General features: G+C 40.8%; 1 protein-coding gene across 1 annotated transcript in view; it reads left to right on the top strand.

The window, feature by feature from the left end:
* Nucleotides 1-1,390: 1,390 nt before the first annotated feature.
* The window catches only part of LOC128638202 (G protein-activated inward rectifier potassium channel 4-like), a 40,093-nt gene continuing 16,039 nt past the window's right edge, over nucleotides 1,391-25,444 (top strand). The window contains exons 1-2 of the mRNA XM_053690060.1: nucleotides 1,391-1,606; nucleotides 4,898-6,137. Of these exons, the coding sequence (XP_053546035.1) occupies nucleotides 1,391-1,606; nucleotides 4,898-6,137 (1,456 nt within the window). The remainder of the gene's footprint in view (nucleotides 1,607-4,897; nucleotides 6,138-25,444) is intronic.

Below are 25,444 nucleotides of genomic sequence, written 5' to 3' on the forward strand. Positions count from 1 at the left end.
AGCAATTGTGGTTAGATGGTTATGGTTTGGGATTGTGGTCATGGTTATGGCTATTAATTATGGTTAGATGGTTATGGTTAGGGATTGTGGTCATGATTATGGCTAGCAATTGTGGTTAGCTGGTTATGGTTAGGGATTGCGGTGATGTTATGGCTAGCAATTGTGGTTAGATGGTTATGGTTAAGGATTGTGGTCATGGTTATGGCTAGAAATTGTGGTTAGGTGGTTATGGTTAGGGGTTGTGGTTAGATGGTTATGGTTGAGGGTTGTGGTTAGATCGTTATGGTTAGGAAATGTGGTTAGATGGTTATGGTTAGGGATTGTGGTTAGATGGTTATGGTTAGGGATTGTGATCATGGTTATGGTTAGGGATTGTGGTTATATGGTTATGGTTAGAGATTGTGGTTAGTTTGTTATGGTTAGGAATTGTGGTCATGGTTATGGTCAGGGGATTGTGGTTAGATGGTTATGATCAGGGATTGTGGTTGTGGTTATGGTTAGGGATTGTGGTTAGGTGGGTATAGCTAGGGATTGTGGTCATGATTATAGTTAGGGATTGGGTTTAGATCTTTATGGGCAGGGATTATGGTCATGCTTATGGTTATGGATTTTGGTTAGATGGTTCTGGTCAGGGATTGTGGTTACATGGTTAGAAAAGGTAGGACTTGTGGATAAGGCTACAATTAGAGTTAGGAACTGTGGTTAAGGCTACAGTTGGGATTAAGAATTGGGGTTAGGGCGGTTAGTGATTGTGGTTAGGGCTATGGCTATGGTTAAGGATTGTGAATATGGCTACAGTTAGGGTTAGGGATCATAGGAATGAAGACTTGGGTTAGGTTTATGGTTAGGGATTATGAATAGGCCTATGGTAATTTTTATGGTTGTGGTTTGGATTACAGTTAGGGTTAGGTATTTTGGTTAAGAATACGGTTACGGTTAGGGATTGTAGTTAGGGATTATTAACAGGGATAAAGTTATGGATTGTGATTAGGGCAACAATTAGGGTTTGTGGTTAAGGTAGCTAGAAATGGTGGTTAGGGCTATGGTTAGGATTTAGGATTTCCCAGAGCGCACTTTTTTCCCTATAAATGTGAAACTCGGTATTGTGTAGCCACGCCTCTCATCTGTCCACAACTCACCTACTAACATATGATCTAGACCACTAGTCGGGATTTTGTTTACTAGTTACATGGGCTTGTTGATCCTAGAAGGATCCTAGTGGAATTTTCAATAAAAAATAAATTATTATGTCTCAAAGTGGAAGAATCTTTTTTGCCTTCTTCTACTGAAAATGATGCCTATATAAATGTTTGGTCTTACTTTTCATTGCAGGATTGAAAAAAGAGGGTGCCATGGTTATGCCTAAAATAATATCGTCATTTTACCCACAATGGAGATGGCAGTTCCCAGCAGTAACCTGGACTTGCAGCAGGACAATGGGTCCTGTGTACGAAATCACATCAATGAGAAAAGGCTGAAAGTGGATGACCCACGGGTGAGGAGGAATTCCATCCCACCAGTACAGACCCCCACAGCCAAGCACATGCTGGCCTATCTCCCCCGACCACCAACGGACACCAGCAGATATGGGACCTTTCCTCAAAAGGTAACAGTGTCTCTATTACTGTTTATTTGGAATGCCAGGTATATTTTTAATGATGTTCAATGGGAAACTCTAGCATAGATTCACTTAGGTTTAAGTCTTTACAATGAGAAAAAAATGACTTAAAATTTAGAGGCGGGGCTACAAAGAGTGAAGAAGTTAATTGGTAGTACTAGTGTGGAGTAGCATCTGCTTCCTCTAATCATTTTCTTTATTACTGTGTTTTGTGCCATGTATAGATTAAACCCCCTTCCTTATTTTATTACTTACACATATTTTTATAAACTTAATTTATTCTGCTTTTGTTTCTTTAATCTCCCTTTTTTATCTCTTTAGTCCCAAATACATGCAAAAGCAGAAGTCAGCTTCAGTTACCGCCACATACAGCATACAAATATATATATATATATATATATATATATATATATATATATATATATATGTAACAGGTAACCTCACATATGGCATACAGACATATATATCTAACTATGTAACAGGTAACCCCACATAACAGACTGTAACAGACACAGACAGACTGTTACAGAAACAGACAGACAGACTGTTACAGACACAGACAGACTGTTACAAACACAGACATACAGACAGACTTTCACAGACACAGACAGACCAACTGTTACAGACATAGACAGACAGACAGACTGTTACAGACACAGACAGACTGTTACAAACACAGACAGACAGACTTTCACAGACACAGACAGACCAACTGTTACAGACATAGACATGTCTGTCTGTGTCTGTAACAGTCTGTCTGTTTCTGTAATAGTCTGTCTGTCTGTGTCTGTAACAGTCTGTCTGTCTGTGTCTGTAACAGTATGTCTGTCTGTGTCTGTAATAGTCTGTCTGTCTGTTTCAGTAATAGTCTGTCTTTCTGGGTCTGTAACAGTCTGTCTGTCTGTGTCTGTAACAGTATGTCTGTCTGTTTCTGTAACAGTCTGTCTGTCTGTTTCTGTAATAGTCTGTCTGTCTGTGCCTGTAACAGTCTGTCTGTCTGTGTCTGTAACAGTATGTCTGTCTGTGTCTGTAACAGTCTGTCTGTCTGTTTCTGTAATAGTCTGTCTGTCTGTGTCTGTAACAGTCTGTCTGTCTGTGTCTATAACAGTCTGTCTGTCTGTCTGTGTCTCTAACTGTCTGTCTGTCTGTGTCTGTAACAGTCTGTCTGTCTGTGTCTGTAACAGTCTGTCTGTCTGTGTCTGTAACAGTCTGTCTGTTTCTGTAATAGTCTGTCTGTCTGGGTCTGTAACAGTCTATCTGTCTGTGTCTGTAACAGTCTGTCTGTCTGTTTCTGTAATAGTCTTTCTGTCTGTGTCTGTAACAGTCTGTCTGTCTGTGTCTGTAACAGTCTGTCTGTTTCTGTAATAGTCTGTCTGTCTGTTTCTGTAATAGTCTGTCTGTCTGGGTCTGTAACAGTCTATCTGTCTGTGTCTGTAACAGTCTGTCTGTCTGTGTCTGTAACAGTCTGTCTGTCTGTGTCTGTAACAGTCTGTCTGTTTCTGTAATAGTCTGTCTGTCTGTTTCTGTAATAGTCTGTCTGCCTGGGTCTGTAACAGTCTGTCTGTCTGTGTCTGTAACAGTCTGTCTGTCTGTTTCTGTAATAGTCTGTCTGTCTGGGTCTGTAACAGTCTGTCTGTCTGTCTGTCTGTCTGTCTGTGCCTGTAACAGTCTATCTGTCTGTGTCTGTAACAGTCTGTCTGTCTCTGTCTGTAACAGTCTATCTGTCTGTGTCTGTAACAGTCTATCTGTCTGTGTCTGTAACAGTCTGTCTGTCTGGGTCTGTAACAGTCTATCTGTCTGTGTCTGTAACAGTCTGTCTGTGTCTGTAACAGTCTGTCTGTCTGTCTGTCTGTCTGTCTGTGTCTGTAACAGTCTGTCTGTCTGTCTGTTACAGTATGTCTTTCTGTGTCTGTAACAGTCTGTCTGTATGTGTCTGTAACAGTCTGTCTGTCTGTGTCTGTAACAGTCTGTGTTTCTGTGTCTGTAACAGTCTGTCTGTCTGTGTCTGTAACAGTCTGTCTGTCTATGTCTGTAACAGTGTGTGTTTCTGTGTCTGTAACAGTCTGTCTGTCTGTGTCTGTAACAGTCTGTCTGTCTGTCTGTTACAGTATGTCTTTCTGTGTCTGTAACAGTCTGTCTGTCTGTGTCTGTAATAGTCTCTCTATGTCTGTAACAGTCTGTCTGTCTGTGTCTGTAACAGTCTGTCTGTGTCTGTAACAGTTTGCATGTCTGTGTCTGTAACAGTCTGTCTGTCTGTGTCTGTAACAGTCTGTCTGTCTGTGTCTGTAAGAGTCTGTCTTTCTGTGTCTGTAACAGTATGTATGTCTGTGTCTGTAACAGTCTGTCTGTGTCTGTAACAGTCTGTCTGTCTGTGTCTGCAACAGTCTGGCTTCTGTGAACTTGGAGTTAAGGGGAACAAAGAGACACAACACTAACATACAAACAAATAGAAGAACCAAGAACAAGGGACAGTACCTAGAGTGATGTATCAAGAGCAGGGCACTAGTAACTCCTACAAAGGGCAGATATACAGCCAGAGTGAAGGTAGACAGCCTGTAAGTAACATCACTCTATCCTACTGCCCTCCTTCCCTTAAGCTTTCATTTTATTTACTTACCCCTCCATCTTTCAGCTGCCCTCTGCTTCTTGTTCCTCATCCCCCATTACTTGTACTGCCCATTTACTTCCATTGCTTCTTTCTGACATCTCTCTACAGAGTCACCTCCCTCCCCCTTCTTTCAGCACCTACCTTAACATCCACTTCTGTTCTGGGCAGCTGCAGCTTTTGGTCACATGATTTTATGGGCAGGACTGTGCAGTACGTAGGAGTCTGAGGGTTGGCACAGGATAGGACTGTGCAGTACGTAGGAGTCTGAGGGTTGGCACAGGATAGGACTGTGCAGTACTTAGGAGTCTGAGGGTTGGCACAGGATAGGACTGTGCAGTACTGAGAAATCTGAGGGTTGGCACAGGATATGTTAGACGCTGTGTAGACTGGTGCATGTAGCATATCTAGGTGCTGATCACATCTGGTGAGCCAATGACAAGAGACATATATGTGCAGCCACCAATCACCAGCTAGCTCTCAACAGTGCTCCTCAGCCTACCTAGGCATGCTCTTCAACAAAGGAAACTAAGAGAATTAAGTAAATTTGATAATAGAAGTAAATTGGAAAGCTGTTTAAAACTACATGCTCTGTCTGAATCATGAAAGTTTAAATTTTGAAATTACTGCAAAGGGTTACAACTTTATGACAATTGCATGTTACTGTTTTACAGCCTGAGACGATGGTTGTTTCTGCTACATCTTGTGATGGTTATTATCAGAAAATGGAGCCTACTGGCCACAAGAAAGGTGGAATCATATCAAACTTCATCCCGCTGTCTTACAACAACAATGCAAGAGAAGGCCATCAAAGAAGATTTAGTGCAATAGATGCATTGCACACAAGCTCTCCTCCCCCACCAGCCAAGCATAGGCCCAGTGTGTCTATTAACACTGAAGATTTGCCCCATTACCAACGTGCTGCAAAGCAGGAGGAACATGTCCGAGAGGGCAGTTCCAGGTGGCATCCCAGACATGCCCTTAGTGTTCCAAACATTCCCATGCGTAGTAAAACTCCCACACGTAGTGTTGTTTCAGCTCCTGTCACCACAAAATCTCACAGAATGCGTTGTAAGCTTATGTATGATGACAGACAACTTTTTAACCTCACCAATCGCCAGGCACGCCAGAGATATGTCACCAAGGATGGGAAGTGCAGAGTCAACCTCGGGCACATCCATGAGAAGAAGAGATTCTTATCTGACATTTTTACAACCGTTGTGGACCTAAAATATCGCTGGTTTATTTTTGTTTTCATGTTGTGTTATATTATTACTTGGGTTGGGTTTGGAGTAATATATTTCGTGGATGCCCTTCTTCGAGATGATGTGAGCCATATTGGAGATATTGAATGGAAGCCTTGTATTGACAATATAGACTCTTTTCTATCTGCCTTACTTTTCTCTGTGGAAAGTCAAAGAACAATTGGCTATGGACACAGAATGGTGACCCCTAATTGCCCAGAGGGTGTGATATTGATCATGGCACAGTCAATAATAGGGTCAGTGATTGATGCGCTCATGGTGGGCTGCATGTTTGTAAAAATATCACGGCCAAAGAAAAGAGCTGAAACATTGATCTTTAGTAAGAAATGTGTGGTGTCTCACCGGGATGAAAAGCTATGCTTGATGTTTAGAATTGGGGATCTAAGAGATAGCCACATGGTAGATGCCAAGATTAGGGCTAAATTAATCAAGTCTCGACAGACAAAGGAAGGGGAATTTATTCCCCTGGAACAATCTGAAATAAATCTGGGTTACGATACTGGAGAGGATCGTCTCTTCCTTGTGGAACCCCAGATAATCTGCCATTTCATCAATGACCATAGTCCTTTTTGGGAAATGACTGCAGAATCATTGAAAAGGGAGCAATTTGAGATTATTGTCATACTGGAGGGGATTGTTGAAGCTACAGGTAAGATAAATATAAGGTAACTTCAAGAAGGATTTCATACAGACATTGTGTCTTTGAAACTGTAACAAAATACGCCTTTCTGTATAAATGTCCCAGTTTCACAAAGTTAAACCAAGGTCTGCCAGTCCTTGCCCCAGGAATGTCCTGATCCTGCCCACAACACAGATGATGCCATCCATGTCCTGCCCAGCTCTGCACACCATGTATTACACTGCCCCTAACCCTTCCTGACCCTGTCTCTAGTTTGTCCCAAGCCTGCCCACTCCCAGCCTCCTTATCCCAGATAAACCAGGAATGTCCTGATCCTGCCCACAACACAGATGATGCCATCCATGTCCTGCCCATCTCTGCACACCATGTATTAAACTGCCCCTAACCCTTCCTGACCCTGTCTCTAGCTTGTCCCAAGCCTGCCCACTCCCAAGCCTCCTTACCCCAGATAAACCAGGAATGTTGGGCTTTTTCTTGTGTCCTTATTTCTAACATATTTAATTAAAGGAACAGTAAAGTAAAAACTAAACTTTCATGAATCAGATAGAGCAGTAGTTTTAAACAACTTTTAAATTTACTTCTGGTATCAAATTTGCTTTGTTCTCTTGGTATCTTTTATTGAAGAGTAAAACTAGGTAGGCTCATAAGAGCTCAGGAGTGTGCACGTGTCTTTAGTACTCTATGGCAGCAGAGGTTTACAACATTGTAACATGGGAACGAAGCAAAATTTGATAATAGAAGTATTTTTTTAAATTGTACGCTCTGTCTGAAACACAAAAGAAACGTTTCTTTTTCATGTCTCTTCAATTGCCTCTTTTTCTCCCCTGAGGAAATAAGCAGTTGAGTATTGTGATTGGAGGACTTCAATTGCCTCTCTCTCTCTCCCCTGAGGTAATAAGCAGTTGAGTATTGTGATTGGAGCACTTCAATTGCCTCGCTCTCTCCCCTGAGGTAATAAGCAGTTGAATATTGTGATTGGAGCACTTCAATTGCCTCTCTCTATCCCCTGAGGTAATAAGCAGTTGAGTATTGTGATTGGAGCACTTCAATTGCCTCTCTCTCTCTCTCTCTCCCCTGAGGTAATAAGCAGTTGAGTATTGTGATTGGAGCACTTCAATTGCCTCTCTCTCTCCTGAGGTTTTAAGCAGTTGACAATTGCCTCTCTCTCCCCTGAGGTAATAAGCAGTTGAGTATTGTGATTGGAGCACTTCAATTGCCTCTCTCTCTCTCTCCCCTGAGGTAATAAGCAGTTGAGTATTGTGATTGGAGCACTTCAATTGCCTCTCTCTCTCCCCTGAGGTTTTAAGCAGTTGACAATTGCCTCTCTCTCCCCTGAGGTAATAAGCAGTTGAGTATTGTGATTAGAGCACATCAATTGCCTCTCTCTCTCCCCTGAGGTAATAAGCAGTTGAGTATTGTGATTGGAGCACTTCAATTGCCTCTCTCTCTCCCCTGAGGTAATAAGCAGTTGAGTATTGTAATTGGAGCACTTCAATTGCCTCTCTCTCCCCTGAGGTAATAAGCAGTTGATTATTGTGATTGGAGCACTTCAATTGCCTCTCTCTCCCCTGAGGTAATAAGCAGTTGAGTATTGTGATTGGAGCACTTCAATTGCCGCTCTCTCTCCTGAGGTAATAAGCAGTTGAGTATTGTGATTGGAGCACTTCAGTTGCCTCTCTCTCCCCTGAGGTAATAAGCAGTTGATTATTGTGATTGGAGCACTTCAATTGCCTCTCTCTCCCCCCTGAGATAATAAGCAGTTGAGTATTGTGATTGGAGCACTTCAATTGCCTCTCTCTCCCCCCTGAGATAATAAGCAGTTGAGTATTGTGATTGGAGCACTTCAATTGCCTCTCTCTCTTCCCTGAGGTAATAAGCAGTTGAGTATTGTGATTGGAGCACTCCAATTGCCTCTCTCTCTCCCCTAAGGTAAAAAGCAGTTGAGTATTGTGATTGGAGCACTTCAATTGCCTCTCTCTCTCTCCTGAGGTAATAAGCAGTTGAGTATTGTGATTGGAGCACTTCAATTGCCTCTCTCCTGAGGTAATAAGCAATTGAGTATTGTGATTGGAGCACTTCCATTGCCTCTCTCTCTCCCCTGAGTTAATAAGCAGTTGAGTATTGTAATTGGAGTACTTCCATTGCCTCTCTCTCTCTCCCCTGAGTTAATAAGCAGTTGAGTATTGTGATTGGAGCACTTCAATTGCCTCTCTCTCCCCTGAGTTAATAAGCAGTTGAGTATTGTGATTGGAGCACTTCAATTGCCTCTCTCTCTCCCCTGAGGTAATAAGTAGTTGAGTATTGTGATTGGAGCACTTCAATTGCCTTTCTCTCTCCCTCTCTCTCTCTCTCTCTCTCTCTCTCTCTCTCTCTCTCTCTCTCTCTCTCTCTCTCCCCTAAGGTAATAAGCAGTTGAGTATTGTGATTGGAGCACTTCAATTGCCTCTCTCTCTCTCTCCCCTGAGGTTATAAGCAGTTGAGTATTGTGATTGGAGCACTTCAGTTGCCTCTCTCTCTCTCCCCTGAGGTAATAAGCAGTTGAGTATTGTGATTGGAGCACTTAAATTGCCTCTCTCTCTCCCCTAAGGTAATAAGTAGTTGAGTATTGTGATTGGAGCACTTCAATTGCCTCTCTCTCTCCCCTAAGGTAATAAGTAGTTGAGTATTGTGATTGGAGCACTTCAAGTGCCTCTCTCTCTCCCCTAAGGTAATAAGTAGTTGAGTATTGTGATTGGAGCACTTCAATTGCCTCTCTCTCTCCCCTAAGGTAATAAACAGTTGAGTATTGTGATTGGAGCACTTCCATTGCCTCTCTCTCTCTCCCCTGAGGTAATAAGCAGTTGAGTATTGTGATTGGAGCACTTCCATTGCCTCTCTCTCTCTCTCCCCTGAGGTAATAAGCAGTTGAGTATTGTGATTGGAGCACTTCAATTGCCTCTCTCTCTTCCCTGAGGTAATAACCAGTTGAGTATTGTGATTGGAGCACTTCAATTGCCTCTCTCTCTCCCCTAAGGTAAAAAGCAGTTGAGTATTGTGATTGGAGCACTTCAATTGCCTCTCTCTCTCCCCTGAGGTAATAAGCAGTTGAGTATTGTGATTGGAGCACTTCAATTGCCTCTCTCTCCCCTAAGGTAATAAGCAGTTGAGTATTGTGATTGAAGCACTTCAATTGCCTCTCTCCCCTGAGGTAATAACCAGTTGAGTATTGTGATTGGAGCACTTCAATTGCCTCTCTCTCCCCTGAGGTAATAAGCAGTTGAGTATTGTGATTGGAGCACTTCAATTGCCTCTCTCTCTCTCTCCTGAGGTAATAAGCAGTTGAGTATTGTGATTGGAGCACTTCAATTGCCTCGCTCTCTCCCCTGAGGTAATAAGCAGTTGAGTATTGTGATTGGAGCACTTCAATTGCCTCTCTCTCTCCCCTGAGGTAATAAGCAGTTGAGTATTGTGATTGGAGCACTTCAATTGCCTCTCTCTCCCCTGAGGTTTTAAGCAGTTGACAATTGCCTCTCTCTCCCCTGAGGTAATAAGCAGTTGAGTATTGTGATTGGAGCACTTCCATTGCCTCTCTCTCTCTCCCCTGAGGTAATAACCAGTTGAGTATTGTGATTGGAGCACTTCCATTGCCTCTCTCTCTCTCCCCTGAGGTAATAACCAGTTGAGTATTGTGATTGGAGCACTATGTCCTCTGATTGCTCTGTATTGTATTTATAAGGAATCAGAAGTGATACATCCAATGTCCCTTTATGTTTTTGCCACAGAATATTTATATTAATAGGGTTGAGGTGTGGTGACTTACTGTAGTGCTCTTATGTCAATACGGCAGGATAACGATAAGGTACAGACAAAGTGAAAATAAGAATTAAGGCTCCTACGTAGCTTGTTCACTGTCAGTAAAGAACAGGATCCTATCCATCCTGCATTCACCATAAATGATAAAATATGTTTCTGAACCTATTTTTGGAGATATTACAAGTGGAATGTGCTAACCCAGTAAGGCAGAAGGAGCTACGGTCAGTTAAAGGGACAGTATACACTCATTTTCATATAACTGCATGTAATAGGCACTACTATAAAGAGACAGTATACACTGATGTTCATATAACTGCATGTAATACATATTACTATAAAGAGACAGTATACACTCATTTTCATATAACTGCATGTAATACACACTACTATAAAGAGACAGTATACACTCATTTTCATATAACTGCATGTAATACATATTACTATAAAGAGACAGTATACACTCATTTTCATATAACTGCATGTAATACACACTACTATAAAGAGACAGTTTACACTCATTTTCATATAACTGCATGTAATACATATTACTATAAAGAGACAGTATACACTGATGTTCATATAACTGCATGTAATACACACTACTATAAAGAGACAGTTTACACTCATTTTCATATAACTGCATGTAATACATATTACTATAAAGAGACAGTATACACTGATGTTCATATAACTGCATGTAATACATATTACTATAAAGAGACAGTATACACTCATTTTCATATAACTGCATGTAATACATATTACTATAAAGAGACAGTATACACTCATTTTCATATAACTGCATGTAATACATATTACTATAAAGAGACAGTATACACTCATTTTCATATAACTGCATGTAATACATATTACTATAAAGAGACAGTATACACTCATTTTCATATAACTGCATGTAATACATATTACTATAAAGAGACAGTATACACTCATTTTCATATAACTGCATGTAATACACACTACTATAAAGAGACAGTATACACTCATTTTCCTATAACTGCATGTAATACACACTACTATAAAGAGACAGTATACACTCATTTTCATATAACTGCATGTAATACACACTACTATAAAGAGACAGTATACACTCATTTTCATATAACTGCATGTAATAGGCACTACTATAAAGAGACAGTATACACTGATGTTCATATAACTGCATGTAATAGACACTACTATAAAGAATAAGATGCACAAATACTGATATAAAAATCCAGTATAAAATGGTTTAAAAACTTACTTAGAAGCTCTCAGTTTGGCTCTGTTGAAAAGGCAGTTGGAAAGCCCACTGCAAGTGAGAAATAAGACACTCCCCCCTCCCCCTTCTTTTGCATATGAAAATACCCTTTACACAAACAGGAGCAAGCTGGAGAAGGTAGCTGACGGTATTCTCATAAAACTTTGGGGCTTGGTTAGGAGTCTGAAAATCAGAGCAATGTTCTTTAAAAATAAGCAAAATTATACATTTAAAAAAACAAAAAAACTTTATAGGCTTTATAAATAGATCATCTACAAAACATTTATGCTAAGAAAAAAATGAGTGTATAATGGCCCTTTAATTCATGGTTAATAACATGGTGGGGTTTGACTTTTTAGAGCACTGGGCTGACTTTTCACTTGGGTACAATTTGTACAGTAAGGATGAATTGCACCTGAATGACATGGGTGCAGGTGTGTTGGAGGAGAGGAAGGTAGATGCTTAGAGAATCATTTAAACTAGGTAAGGGGGGGGGGGGCGGTCAGTCCAAGCATAATAGGACAGACAGATCAGTCTGTAGGTGACACCTAGAGTACCTCAAGGGATGACAGAAGGGAACACTTAGGAAACGTCACATTAGAAAGTTTGGAGGAAAGCGCACCAAGGAGCAGCAGAAAGCGCATGTCAATTAAATGTATGACAGCAAATGCAAGAAGCATGATGGGTAAAATGGTGGAGCTCGAGCTATTAGTTGCAGAAGAGGACTATGATCAGTTTAAATGAATCACATGACTGGGCAGTTAACTTGTAGGGTTATACTTTATTTAGGGGGGACAGAAATAATAAAAGAGATGGAGGAATTTGCATGTATATTAAACCTGACCTTAAACCTGCAATAAGGGAAGATGTTTATGATGATACAGGTGATAATGTAGAGACTCTGTGGGTTGAAATATAGAATGGAGAAAAAAATTGTAAAAAATTATTACTAGGAACATACTACAAGCTCCCCAACTTTAGTGACACGGAGGAAACTCAACTACTAACACAAATAGAAAAGGCTGCTAATAATAACAGTGCTGTAATTAAGGGAGATGTTAAATACTAAACCCAATTTTTTTTCTTTCATGATTCAGACAGAGCATTTAATTTTAGGCAACTTTCCAATTTACTCCTATTATCAATTTTTCTTTGTTCTCTTGCTATCTTTATTTAAAAAGCAGGAATGTAAAGGTTACCAGCCGGCCCATTTTTGGTTGAGAACCTGGGTTATTCTTGCTTATTGGTGGCTTACATGTCGCCACCAATAAGCAAGCGCTATTGGGCCGGCTGGTAAGCTTTACTTTTCTGCTTTTTAAATAAAGATAGCAAGAAAACAAATACAAATTGATAATAGGAGTAAATTAGAAAGTTACTTAAAATGGCTGCTCTGTCTGAATCATGAAAGAAAAAATTTGGGTTTAGTGTCCCTTTAACTACCCCGACATAAACTAAGCCAATGAAACTAGTAATTCAGCTAAGGGGGGTAGATTTTTAAATGTTCTCAGGGATAACTTATTGTCACAATTAATAGAGGAGCCAAATAGGAGTAAAGCTATATTGGATTTAGTGCTATCAAACAATACAGATATAATATCGAACATAGAAGTTAAAGAACATTTGGGTAACAGTGATCATAACAAGGTCACATTTGAAATCTCTTCATAAGCAGTGTCTTAGAGGTTTAACTAATTCAATGATTTAAGGAAATAGTTAAATAACATAAATTGGGACAAAGTATTTGCTAATAAAAATTAAGGACGATAAATGGATAACATTTAAAACTTTGTTAAATAAATATACATATCAACATATACCACATGGTTATAAAAGTAAAAAAACAAATCCAAGCCAATGGGGTTGATTTATCATATGTCCGTTTGACACTGCTGAATGCAGACAGCATACACTTTTTGTGGTGAAACTCTTGTGCAATGTTGCACCCTGCTCATTGGTGGCCAATCGGCCACTAGTAGGGGCTGTCAATCATCCTGATCATATCGAATTGGGATGATTTAAATCTGCCACCTAAAAGGTGGAGGACAGGTTAAGGAGCAGCGGTCTTATAACCGCTGCTTTTTAACTTCCGCTTCAGGCCAGCCTGAAGCGATGGGACTCCAAAGCAGCATTCACTGCTTAAAAAATGGAGCCCAATGGGGCTTAGTAAAAATGTTTTAAGAGAAATTAGAAAAAACATTGGTGTAAAAAAAAATACACACTCAACATACCAAATATATAAGGAATGTAACAAATCATGCAAAAAGGCAATCAGATTAGCCAACATTGAAACTGAAAAATGTATTGCAAAGGATTCTAAGTCAAACCTTAAAAAAATGTTTAAGTACATAAATGGCAAAAATACTAAGAAGGACAATATATGTACATTAAAATGTGTGGAGGGTAGCATGATTAACGGTGACAGGGAGAAGGTTGAGGTACTAACCCAGTTCTTTTCTTCAGTATACACAAGAGAGGAACCAATGGGAGACACTTTGAAACAAACTAGAACATACAAGCGCATAACATTAACTGGGTTATCTCTAAGGATATCAGGTAAAAACTGGATAATATTAAGGTAAATAAAACCCTAAGCCCAGATGGAATACACCCAAGGATTTTACTGGAATTTAGCTCTGTTATAAAAAAACCTCTACTATACTATTTTTCAAGACTCATTATCCTCAGGCATAATACCCCAGGACTGGTGTAAAGCTGATGTGGTGCCACTCTTTAGATAGGGAATCAGGGCTGATCCAGGAAGCTATAGACCAGTTTGACATCAATTGTGGGGAAGATACTTAAAGGGATTATACAGAATTTTATTGATGAGTATATTTGTGTAAGCAAGATTATGAGTTCAAATCAGCATGGTTTTATGAGAAATAGATCATCTCAAATTAATCTTATTAGATTCTATGAGGAAGGAAGTAAAAATATAGATAAAGGGGAATCAGTTGATGTGATATACTTAGACTTTGCAAAGGCATTTGATACAGTGCCACATGAGAGATTAATGCATACAATTAAGGGACTGGGAATAGCTGAAAATATTAGCTCATGGATAAATAACTGGATAAAAGACAGGGAGCAACGAGTAGTAGTGAATGGATCATACTCAGACTGGAGAAAGGTAATCAGTGGAGTCCCCCAGGGGTCAGTACTGAGCCCTGTTCTTTTTAATATTTTTATTAATGACTTGGAGCAAGGATTAAATAGCAACATCTCTATTTTTGCAGATGATACAAAGTTGTGTAAGGTCAGAAGGTCAGGGCAGGATAAAATTGCTTTACAATGGGCAGGTAAATGGAAAATTAGATTTAATACTGGAAAAGGCAATGTTCTACATTTTGGAAGTAAAAATTAACAGGCAACATATTATTTAAATGAGACTAAACTTAGCCAAACAGAGGAGGAAAGGGATTTGGAAGTAGTAATAGTTAACAAGCTAAAGATGGGTACACAATGCAGGGCAGTGGCTACAAAGGCTAATAAGATACTAGCATGTATTAAAAGAGGCTTTGATTCAAGGGATGAAAGCATAATTCTTCCACTATATAAATGCCTGGTAAGACCTCACCTTGAGTATGGAGTGCAGTTCTGGGGACCGATCTAAAAAAAAGACGTTGCAGACTTAGAAAAAGTTCAGTTAAGGGCCACAAAACAAATTAGGGTGGTGTATAATTTAAGCTTTGAAGAGAGGTTAGCTGAACTGGGTTTGTTTTATCTCGAAAAAAGGTGCTTGAGATGTGACATGATTACTTTATATAAATATATTTAAGACCCATATACAGAGATGGCAGAAGCTCTGTTTATTCCTAGAAAATTGTTTGTGACAAGAGGTGACAATTTAAGGCTGGAGGAAAGGAAATTTAATCTCCTGTAATGTAAACCTTTTTTCCCTGTAAGAGCAATCAAATTGTGGAACTCATTGCCAAATGAGGTAGTGAATGCCAATGTCTTAGATACATTTAAAAATGGTTTAGATACATTTCTGGCTAGAAACAGAAATTAGGGATATGATTGGTGGGGTTAAATGGGTCACCTTTTTAACAGGATTAATTTAAGCTCAACTGGAGATTTTTCTAAGTATATTAGATTTGTATAGATTGAACTCGATGGACTTCTGTCTATTTAAACCTCATCTAATATGTTACTATGTTTTCAAAAATGTAATTATTTATTTTTTTGTTTTGCTATTTCATTACTGTACATTTTGGAAACTCAGTTTTATAATTAACATCCTTTAACTATACTTAGAGGCCTATCTATCAAGCTCCAAATGGAGCTTGAAGGGCCGTGTTTCTGGCGAGTCTTCAGACTCGCCAAAAACACAAGTTATGGAGCAGCGGTCTAAAGACTGCTGCTCCATAACCTTGTCCGCCTGCTCTGATGAGGCGGACAGGAATAACCACAATTCAACCCGATCGAGTACGATCAGATTGATTGACACCTCCCTGCTGGTGGCCCATTGGCCGCGAGTCTGCAGGGGGCGGTGAGCTGCTGGTGTACTTGCAGACCTGATCCACACTGTCGAATCAGGTCCGCAAAACCTTTGTTAAATTGGCCTCTTAGGCACAAACTCTTCATTAATTGCCCCCATAAGTAATTCCCATCACATCTCTTGAAAATTGTTCTTAACGCTCTAATTAGAAAAGGTGACACTAGAGACAGGTGTGACATTTATTACCTGGCATGGCATGATACCAGCACATGAGCACATATGGGTCAGTCTATTAGTGTAGCTGTAACTAGAGAAGGTGACACTAGTGACAAGTGTGACATTTATTACCCAGCATGATACCAGCACATGAGCACACATGGGTCAGTCTATTAGTGTAACTGTAACTAGAGAAGGTGACACTAGTGACAAGTGTGACATTTATTACCCGGCATGGCATGATACCAGCACATGAGCACACATGGGGCAGTCTATTAGTGTAGCTGTAACTACAGAAGGTGACGCTGGTGACAAGTGTGACATTTATTACCCAGCATGGCATGATACCAGCACATGAGCACACATGGGTCAGTCTATTAGTGTAACTGTAACTAGAGAAGGTGACACTAGTGACAAGTGTGACATTTATTACCCAGCATGATACCAGCACATGAGCACACATGGGTCAGTCTATTAGTGTAGCATTAACTAGAGAATGTGACACTAGTGACAAGTGTGACATTTATTCCCCAGCATGGCATGATACCAGCACACGAGCACACATGGGTCAGTCTATTTGTGTAGCGCTAACTAGAGAAGGTGACACTAGTGACAAGTGTGACATTTATTACCCAGCACGGCATGATACCAGCACATGAGCACACATGGGTCAGTCTATTAGTGTAGCATTAACTAGAGAAGGTGACACTAGTGACAAGTGTGACATTTATTCCCCGGCACAGCATGATACCAGCACATGAGCACACATGGGTCAGTCTATTAGTGTACCTGTAACTAGAAAAGGTGACACTAGTGACAAGTGTGACATTTATTCCCCGGCATGGCTTGATACTAGCGTACGAGCACACATGGGTCAGTCTATTAGTGTAACTGTAACTAGAGAAGGTGACACTAGTGACAAGTGTGACATTTATTCCCCGGCACAGCATGATACCAGTACATGAGCACACATGGGTCAGTCTATTAGTGTAGCTGTAACTAGAGAAGGTGACACTAGTGACAAGTGTGACATTTATTACCCAGCATGGCATGTAGTGACACTGGCACATGGGTATAGCCAGAGGAGGGCTGGTTATAGGATCAGTGGTATCTGCATCAGTATAATAACACCCAGCACTATATAATGACACAGTAGTGACACTGGCTCATGGGTATAGCCAGAGGAGGGCTGGTTATAGGATCAGTGGTATCTACATCAGTATAATAACACCCAGCACTATATAACGACACAGTAGTGACGCTGGCACATGGGTATAGCCAGAGGAGGGCTGGTTATAGGATCAGTGGTATCTGCATCAGTATAATAACACCCATCACTATATAATGACACAGTAGTGACACTGGCACATGCGTATAGCCAGACAAGGGCTGGTTATAGGATCAGTGGTATCTAAATCAGTATAATAACACCCAGCACTATATAATGACACAGTAGTGACACTGGCACATGGGTATAGCCAGAGGAGGGCTGGTTATAGGATCAGTGGTATCTACATCAGTATAATAACACCCATCACTATATAATGACACAGTAGTGACACTGGCACATGGGTATAGCCAGAGGAGGGCTGGTTATAGAGTCAGTGGTATCTGCATCAGTATAACACCACCAAGCACTATATAATGACACAGTAGTGACACTGGCACATGGGTATAGCCAGATGGGGGCTGGTTATAGGATCAGTGGTATCTGCATCAGTATAAAAACACCCAGCACTATATAATGACACAGTAGTGACACTGGCACATGGGTATAACCAGAGGAGGGCTGGTTATAGGATCAGTGGTATCTGCATCAGTATAATAACACCCAGCACTATATAATGACACAGTAGTGAAACTGGCACATGGGTATAGCCAGAGGAGGGCTGGGTATAGGATCAGTGGTATCTGCATCAGTATAATAACACCCAGCACTATATAATGACACAGTAGTGACACTGGCAAATGCGTATAGCCAGAGGAGGGCTGGTTATAGGATCAGTGGTATCTGCATCAGTATAACACCACCAGACACTATATAATGACACAGTTTTGACACTGGCACATGCATATAGCCAGAGGAGGGCTGGTTATAGGATCAGTGATATCTGCATCAGTATAATACCACCAAGCACTATATAATGATACAGTAGTGACACTGGCACATGGGTATAGCCAGAGGAGGGCTGGTTATAGGATCAGTAGTATCTGCATCAGTATAATACCACCAAGCACTATATAATGATACAGTAGTGACACTGGCACATGGGTATAGCCAGAGGAGGGCTGGTTATAGGATCAGGGGTATCTGCATCAGTATAATAACACCCAGCACTATATAATGACATAGTAGTGACACTGGCACATGGGTATAGCCAGAGGAGGGCTGGTTATAGGGTCTGTGATATCTGTATCAGTATAATAACACCAAGCACTATATAATGACATAGTAGTGACACTGGCAGATGGGTATAGCTAGAGGAGGGCTGGTTATAGGATCAGTGGTATCTGCATCAGTATAATAACACCCAGCACTATATAATGACACAGTAGTGAAACTGGCACATGGGTATAGCCAGAGGAGGGCTGGTTATAGGGTCAGTGGTATCTGCATCAGTATAATAACAGCACCCAGCACTATATAATGACACAGTAGTGACACTGGGACATGGGTATAGCCAGAGGAGGGCTGGTTATAGGATCAGTGGTATCTGCATCAGTATAATAACACCCAGCTCGATATATAATGAAACAGTAATGACACTGGCTCAAGGGTATAGCCAGAGGAGGGCTGGTTATAGGATCAGTGGTATCTGCATCAGTATAATAACACCCATCACTATATAATGACACAGTAGTGACACTGGCACATGGGTATAGCCAGAGGAGGGCTGGTTATAGAGTCAGTGGTATCTGCATCAGTATAATAACACCCAGCACTATATAATGACACAGTACTGACACTGGCACATGGGTATAGCCAGAGGAGGGCTGGTTATAGAATCAGTGGTATCTGCATCAGTATAATAACACCCAGCACTATATAATGACACAGTAGTGACACTGGGACATGGGTATAGCCAGAGGAGGGCTAGTTATAGGGTCGGTGTTATCTACATCAGTATAATAACACCCATCACTATATAATGACACAGTAGTGACACTGGCACATGGGTATAGCCAGAGGAGGGCTGGTTATAGAATCAGTGGTATCTGCATCAGTATAATAACACCCAGCACTATATAATGACATAGTAGTGACACTGGCACATGGGTATAGCCAGAGGAGGGTTGGTTATAGGGTCTGTGGTATCTGCATCAGTATAATAACACCCAGTGCTATATAATCACATAGTAGTGACACTGGCTCATGGGTATAGCCAGATGAGGGCTGGTTATAGGATCAGTGGTATCTGCATCAGTATAATAACACCAAGCACTATATAATGACATAGTAGTGACACTGGCACATGGGTATAGCCAGAGGAGGGTTGGTTATAGGGTCAGTGGTATCTGCATCAGTATAATAACACCAAGTACTATATAATGACACAGTAGTGATACTGGCACATGGGTATAGCCAGAGGAGGGCTGGTTATAGGATCAGTGGTATCTGCATCAGTATAATAACACCCAGCACTATATAATGACACAGTAGTGAAACTGGCACATGGGTATAGCCAGAGGAGGGCTGGGTATAGGATCAGTGGTATCTGCATCAGTATAATAACACCAAGCACTATATAATGACATAGTAGTGACACTGGCACATGGGTATAGCCAGAGGAGGGCTGGTTATAGGGTCTGTGATATCTGTATCAGTATAATAACACCAAGCACTATATATTGACATAGTAGTGACACTGGCAGATGGGTATAGCTAGAGGAGGGCTGGTTATAGGATCAGTGGTATCTGCATCAGTATAATAACACCCAGCACTATATAATGACACAGTAGTGACACTGGCACATGCATATAGCCAGAGGAGGGCTGGTTATAGGATCAGTGATATCTGCATCAGTATAATAACACCCATCACTATATAACGACACAGTAGTGACACTGGCACATGAGAATAGCCAGACAAGGGTTGGTTATAGGATCAGTGGTATCTGCATCAGTATAATAACACCCAGCACTATATAATGACACAGTAGTAACACTGGCTCATGGGTATAGCCAGAGGAGGGCTGGTTATAGGATCAGTGGTATCTGCATCAGTATAATAACACCCAGCACTATATAATGACACAGTAGTAACACTGGCTCATGGGTATAACCAGAGGAGGGCTGGTTATAGAATCAGTGGTATCTGCATCAGTATAATAACACCCAGCACTATATAATGACACAGTAGTTAAACTGGCACATGGGTATAGCCAGAGGAGGGCTGGTTATAGGGTCAGTGGTATCTGCATCAGTATAATAACAGCACCCAGAACTATATAATGACACAGTAGTGACACTGGGACATGGGTATAGCCAGAGGAGGGCTGGTTATAGGATCAGTGGTATCTGCATCAGTATAACACCACCAAGCACTATATAATGGCACAGTATTGACACTGGCACATGTGTATACCTAGAGGAGGGCTGGTTATAGGATCAGTGGTATCTGCATCAGTATAATAACACCCAGCTCGATATATAATGAAACAGTAGTGACACTGGCTCAAGGGTATAGCCAGAGGAGGACTGGTTATAGGATCAGTGGTATCTGTATCAGTATAATAACACCCATCACTATATAATGACACAGTAGTGACACTGGCACATGGGTATAGCCAGAGGAGGGCTGGTTATAGAATCAGTGGTATCTGCATCAGTATAATAACACCCAGCACTATATAATGACACATTAGTGACACTGGGACATGGGTATAGCCAGAGGAGGGCTAGTTATAGGGTCGGTGGTATCTACATCAGTATTATAACACCCATCACTATATAATGACACAGTAGTGACACTGGCACATGGGTATAGCCAGAGGAGGGCTGGTTATAGAATCAGTGGTATCTGCATCAGTATAATAACACCCAGCACTATATAATGACATAGTAGTGACACTGGCACATGGGTATAGCCAGAGGAGGGTTGGTTATAGGGTCTGTGGTATCTGCATCAGTATAATAACACCCAGTGCTATATAATGACATAGTAGTGACACTGGGTCATGGGTATAGCCAGATAAGGGCTGGTTATAGGATCAGTGGTATCTGCATCAGTATAATAACACCAAGCACTATATAATGACATAGTAGTGACACTGGCACATGGGTATAGCCAGAGGAGGGTTGGTTATAGGGTCAGTGGTATCTGCATCAGTATAATAACACCAAGTACTATATAATGACACAGTAGTGATACTGGCACATGGGTTTAGCCAGAGGAGGGCTGGTTATAGGATCAGTGGTATCTGCATCATTATAATAACACCCATCACTATATAATGACACAGTAGCGAAACTGGCACATGGGTATAGCCAGAGGAGGGCTGGTTATAGAATCAGTGGTATCTGCATCAGTATAATAACACCCAGCACTATATAATGACACAGTAGTGACACTGGGACATGGGTATAGCCAGAGGAGGGCTAGTTATAGGGTCGGTGGTATCTACATCAGTATAATAACACCCATCACTATATAATGACACAGTAGTGACACTGGCACATGGGTATAGCCAGAGGAGGGCTGGTTATAGAATCAGTGGTATCTGCATCAGTATAATAACACCCAGCACTATATAATGACATAGTAGTGACACTGGCACATGGGTATAGCCAGAGGAGGGTTGGTTATAGGGTCTGTGGTATCTGCATCAGTATAATAACACCCAGTGCTATATAATGACATAGTAGTGACACTGGGTCATGGGTATAGCCAGATAAGGGCTGGTTATAGGATCAGTGGTATCTGCATCAGTATAATAACACCAAGCACTATATAATGACATAGTAGTGACACTGGCACATGGGTATAGCCAGAGGAGGGTTGGTTATAGGGTCAGTGGTATCTGCATCAGTATAATAACACCAAGTACTATATAATGACACAGTAGTGATACTGGCACATGGGTATAGCCAGAGGAGGGCTGGTTATAGGATCAGTGGTATCTGCATCAGTATAATAACACCCATCACTATATAATGACACAGTAGTGAAACTGGCACCTGGGTATAGCCAGAGGAGGGCTGGGTATAGGATCAGTGGTATCTGCATCAGTATAATAACACCAAGCACTATATAATGACACAGTAGTGACACTGGCACATGCATATAGCTAGAGGAGGGCTGGTTATAGGATCAGTGGTATCTGCATCAGTATAACACCACCAAGCACTATATAATGACACAGTATTGACACTGGCACAAGCGTATACCCAGAGGAGGGCTGGTTATAGGATCAGTGGTATCTGCATCAGTATAATAACACCCAGCTCGATATATAATGAAACAGTAGTGACACTGGCTCATGGGTATAGCCAGAGGAGGGCTGGTTATAGGATCAGTGGTATCTGCATCAGTATAATAACACCCATCACTATATAATGACACAGTAGTGACACTGGCACATGGGTATAGCCAGAGGAGGGCTGGTTATATGATCAGTGGTATCTACATCAGTATAATAACACCAAGCACTATATAATGATACAGTAGTGACACTGGCACATGGGTATAGCCAGAGGAGGGCTGGTTATATGATCAGTGGTATCTACATCAGTATAATAGCACCAAGCACTATATAATGATACAGTAGTGACACTGGCACATGGGTATAGCCAGAGGAGGGCTGGTTATAGGATCAGGGGTATCTGCATCAGTATAATAACACCCAGCACTATATAATGACATAGTAGTGACACTGGCACATGGGTATAGCCAGAGGAGGGCTGGTTATAGGGTCTGTGATATCTGCATCAGTATAATAACACCAAGCACTATATAATGACATAGTAGTAACACTGGCAGATGGGTATAGCTAGAGGAGGGCTGGTTATAGGATCAGTGGTATCTGCATCAGTATAATAACACCCAGCACTATATAATGACACAGTAGTGACACTGGGACATGGGTATAGCCAGAGGAGGGCTGGTTATAGGATCAGTGGCATCTGTATCAGTATAATAACACCCAGCACTATATAATGACACAGTAGTGACACTGGGACATGGGTATAGCCAGAGGAGGGCTGGTTATAGGGTCGGTGGTATCTACATCAGTATAATAACACCCATCACTATATAATGATACAGTAGTGACACCGGCACATGGGCATAGCCAGAGGAGGGCTGGTTATAGGGTCAGTGGTATCTGCATCAGTATAATAACACCCAGCACTATATAATGACACAGTAGTGACACCGGCACATGGGCATAGCCAGAGGAGGGCTGGTTATAGGATCAGTGGCATCTGTATCAGTATAATAACACCCAGCACTATATAATGACACAGTAGTGACACTGGCACATGGGAATAGCCAGAGGAGGGCTGGTTATAGGGTCAGTGGTATCTGCATCAGTATAATAACACCCAGCACTATATAATGACACAGTAGTGACACCGGCACATGGGCATAGCCAGAGGAGGGCTGGTTATAGGATCAGTGGCATCTGTATCAGTATAATAACACCCAGCACTATATAATGACACAGTAGTGACACTGGGACATGGGTATAGCCAGAGGAGGGCTGGTTATAGGGTCAGTGGTATCTGCATCAGTATAATAACACCCAGCACTATATAATGACATAGTAGTGACACTGGCACATGGGTATAGCCAGAGGAGGGCTAGTTATAGGGTCGGTGGTATCTACATCAGTATAATAACACCCAGCACTATATAATGACACAGTAGTGACACTGGCACATGGGTATAGCCAGAGGAGGTCAGGTTATAGGATCAGTGGTATCTGCATCAGTATAATAACACCCAGCACTATATAATGACACAGTAGTGACACTGGCACATGGGTATAGCCAGAGGAGGTCAGGTTATAGGATCAGTGGTATCTGTATCAGTATAATAACACCCAGCACTATATAATAATGTTTTTAATTTCAAATGTACCTTGGTGTCCTTCACTAAGGTCTGTACTTTGGATAATGTCTGCCACAGCCTTTGTCTGTGCCTATCCCTGATGTACATACTTACAAACACTGCAGCCATAGACTGATAAAGACACGTGCACGCTCCTGAGCTCCTATCAGCCTACCAAAGTTAACTCTTCAAGAAAGACTACCAAGAATACAAAGCAAATTTTACAATAGTAATACATTGGAAAGTAATTTAAAATCACATGCACTGTTGGAATCATTAAAGTTTAATGTCTGCTTGCTCACTGGCTGATAAGCAGAACCCACACTGCTTTATTGGCTGACAGTGACACGCCTCAAAAGCATAAAAATAAGCAATATTGTTTGTCCCAGTACAGAAAAAATCCAAGTAATTGTGATGTATTTTAAAATGTCCTCTATTGATGTAAGAAAGAAAAAATGACCTCTCCCTGGCACATGAAAATAAAACACTTATGATACTCATAGAGGAGACTCTACAACAAGTAACAACTCACGCAATGCAAAAAGAACATATTAAAGTAATTTATGCATCAGAAATAATTATAGCTGTGTAGAAGATCTGCATACAAAAGAATTGCTTTTAAAGGATTTACAAATGCCACTTTATTAGAAAATGTTGTATTGATATGCAGTCCTGTGGTAAACGACTTGAAAACAAAAACTATTTTAGAGCTAAATTACAGGAAAAGGCATTAACTGCGTTATTTGCGGTCATCGGGTTGCGCTCGTATTAGAAGTTAAAAGTAAAACTGTTCTCGCTGTCGTGCTAACACAACTAGCTCAAAAAGCATAAGTTAGAATATCACTTGCATGTTCATTTCTATTTAGGAAAACATCCTTTATTAAAGTATCAGAGAATAAAACAACAGCTACGTTTCGGGCCTACATAGCCCTTATTCATGCTGTACATTACAGGTAAAGCACCTCAATCTATACCACCTGTAATTAACAGATTAACTCCTTAATGTCATATGCATATCATCTACGGCATACTCCCATCTAGTGGACATTAAACAGTGGGAGCTCCACCTCTAGATTATAATAAAAAAATGTTTAAAAACAATTTCCAAAATTCATTATTAACTATACAATTTTTAATCTAATCTTGAAAAGAAAAAAAAGCATAAAGATATACATAAACAGATTTTACAGAAACAAATGTAAATCATAATCTCTGTTTAAACCTATCGGATAAAGGGTGCCTAACTGATGTATCCACCAAACCTCTCTTTTTTTCAGGAGGGTTTCCCTATTGCCCCCTCTCCTAAGTTTAGGGATATGATCAATTATCTGAAACCTTAATTGACTTACAGTATGTCCTGCCATAGTAAAATGATCAGACACTGGCTGTGTCATATCTCTATTTCTAATACTGGATTTGTGAGCGCTAATCCTATCTTTGACAGGGCGAATAGTTTCCCCTATATAGCCATGCCCACATGGGCATTTAAGGAGATACACGACAAAATCTGTATCACATGTATAAAAAGCTTTTATCTCCCTTTTTTATTATCATTAAT

This window comes from Bombina bombina, chromosome 8, assembly GCF_027579735.1.
Source record: "Bombina bombina isolate aBomBom1 chromosome 8, aBomBom1.pri, whole genome shotgun sequence".
NCBI classification, from domain to species: Eukaryota; Metazoa; Chordata; class Amphibia; order Anura; family Bombinatoridae; genus Bombina; species Bombina bombina.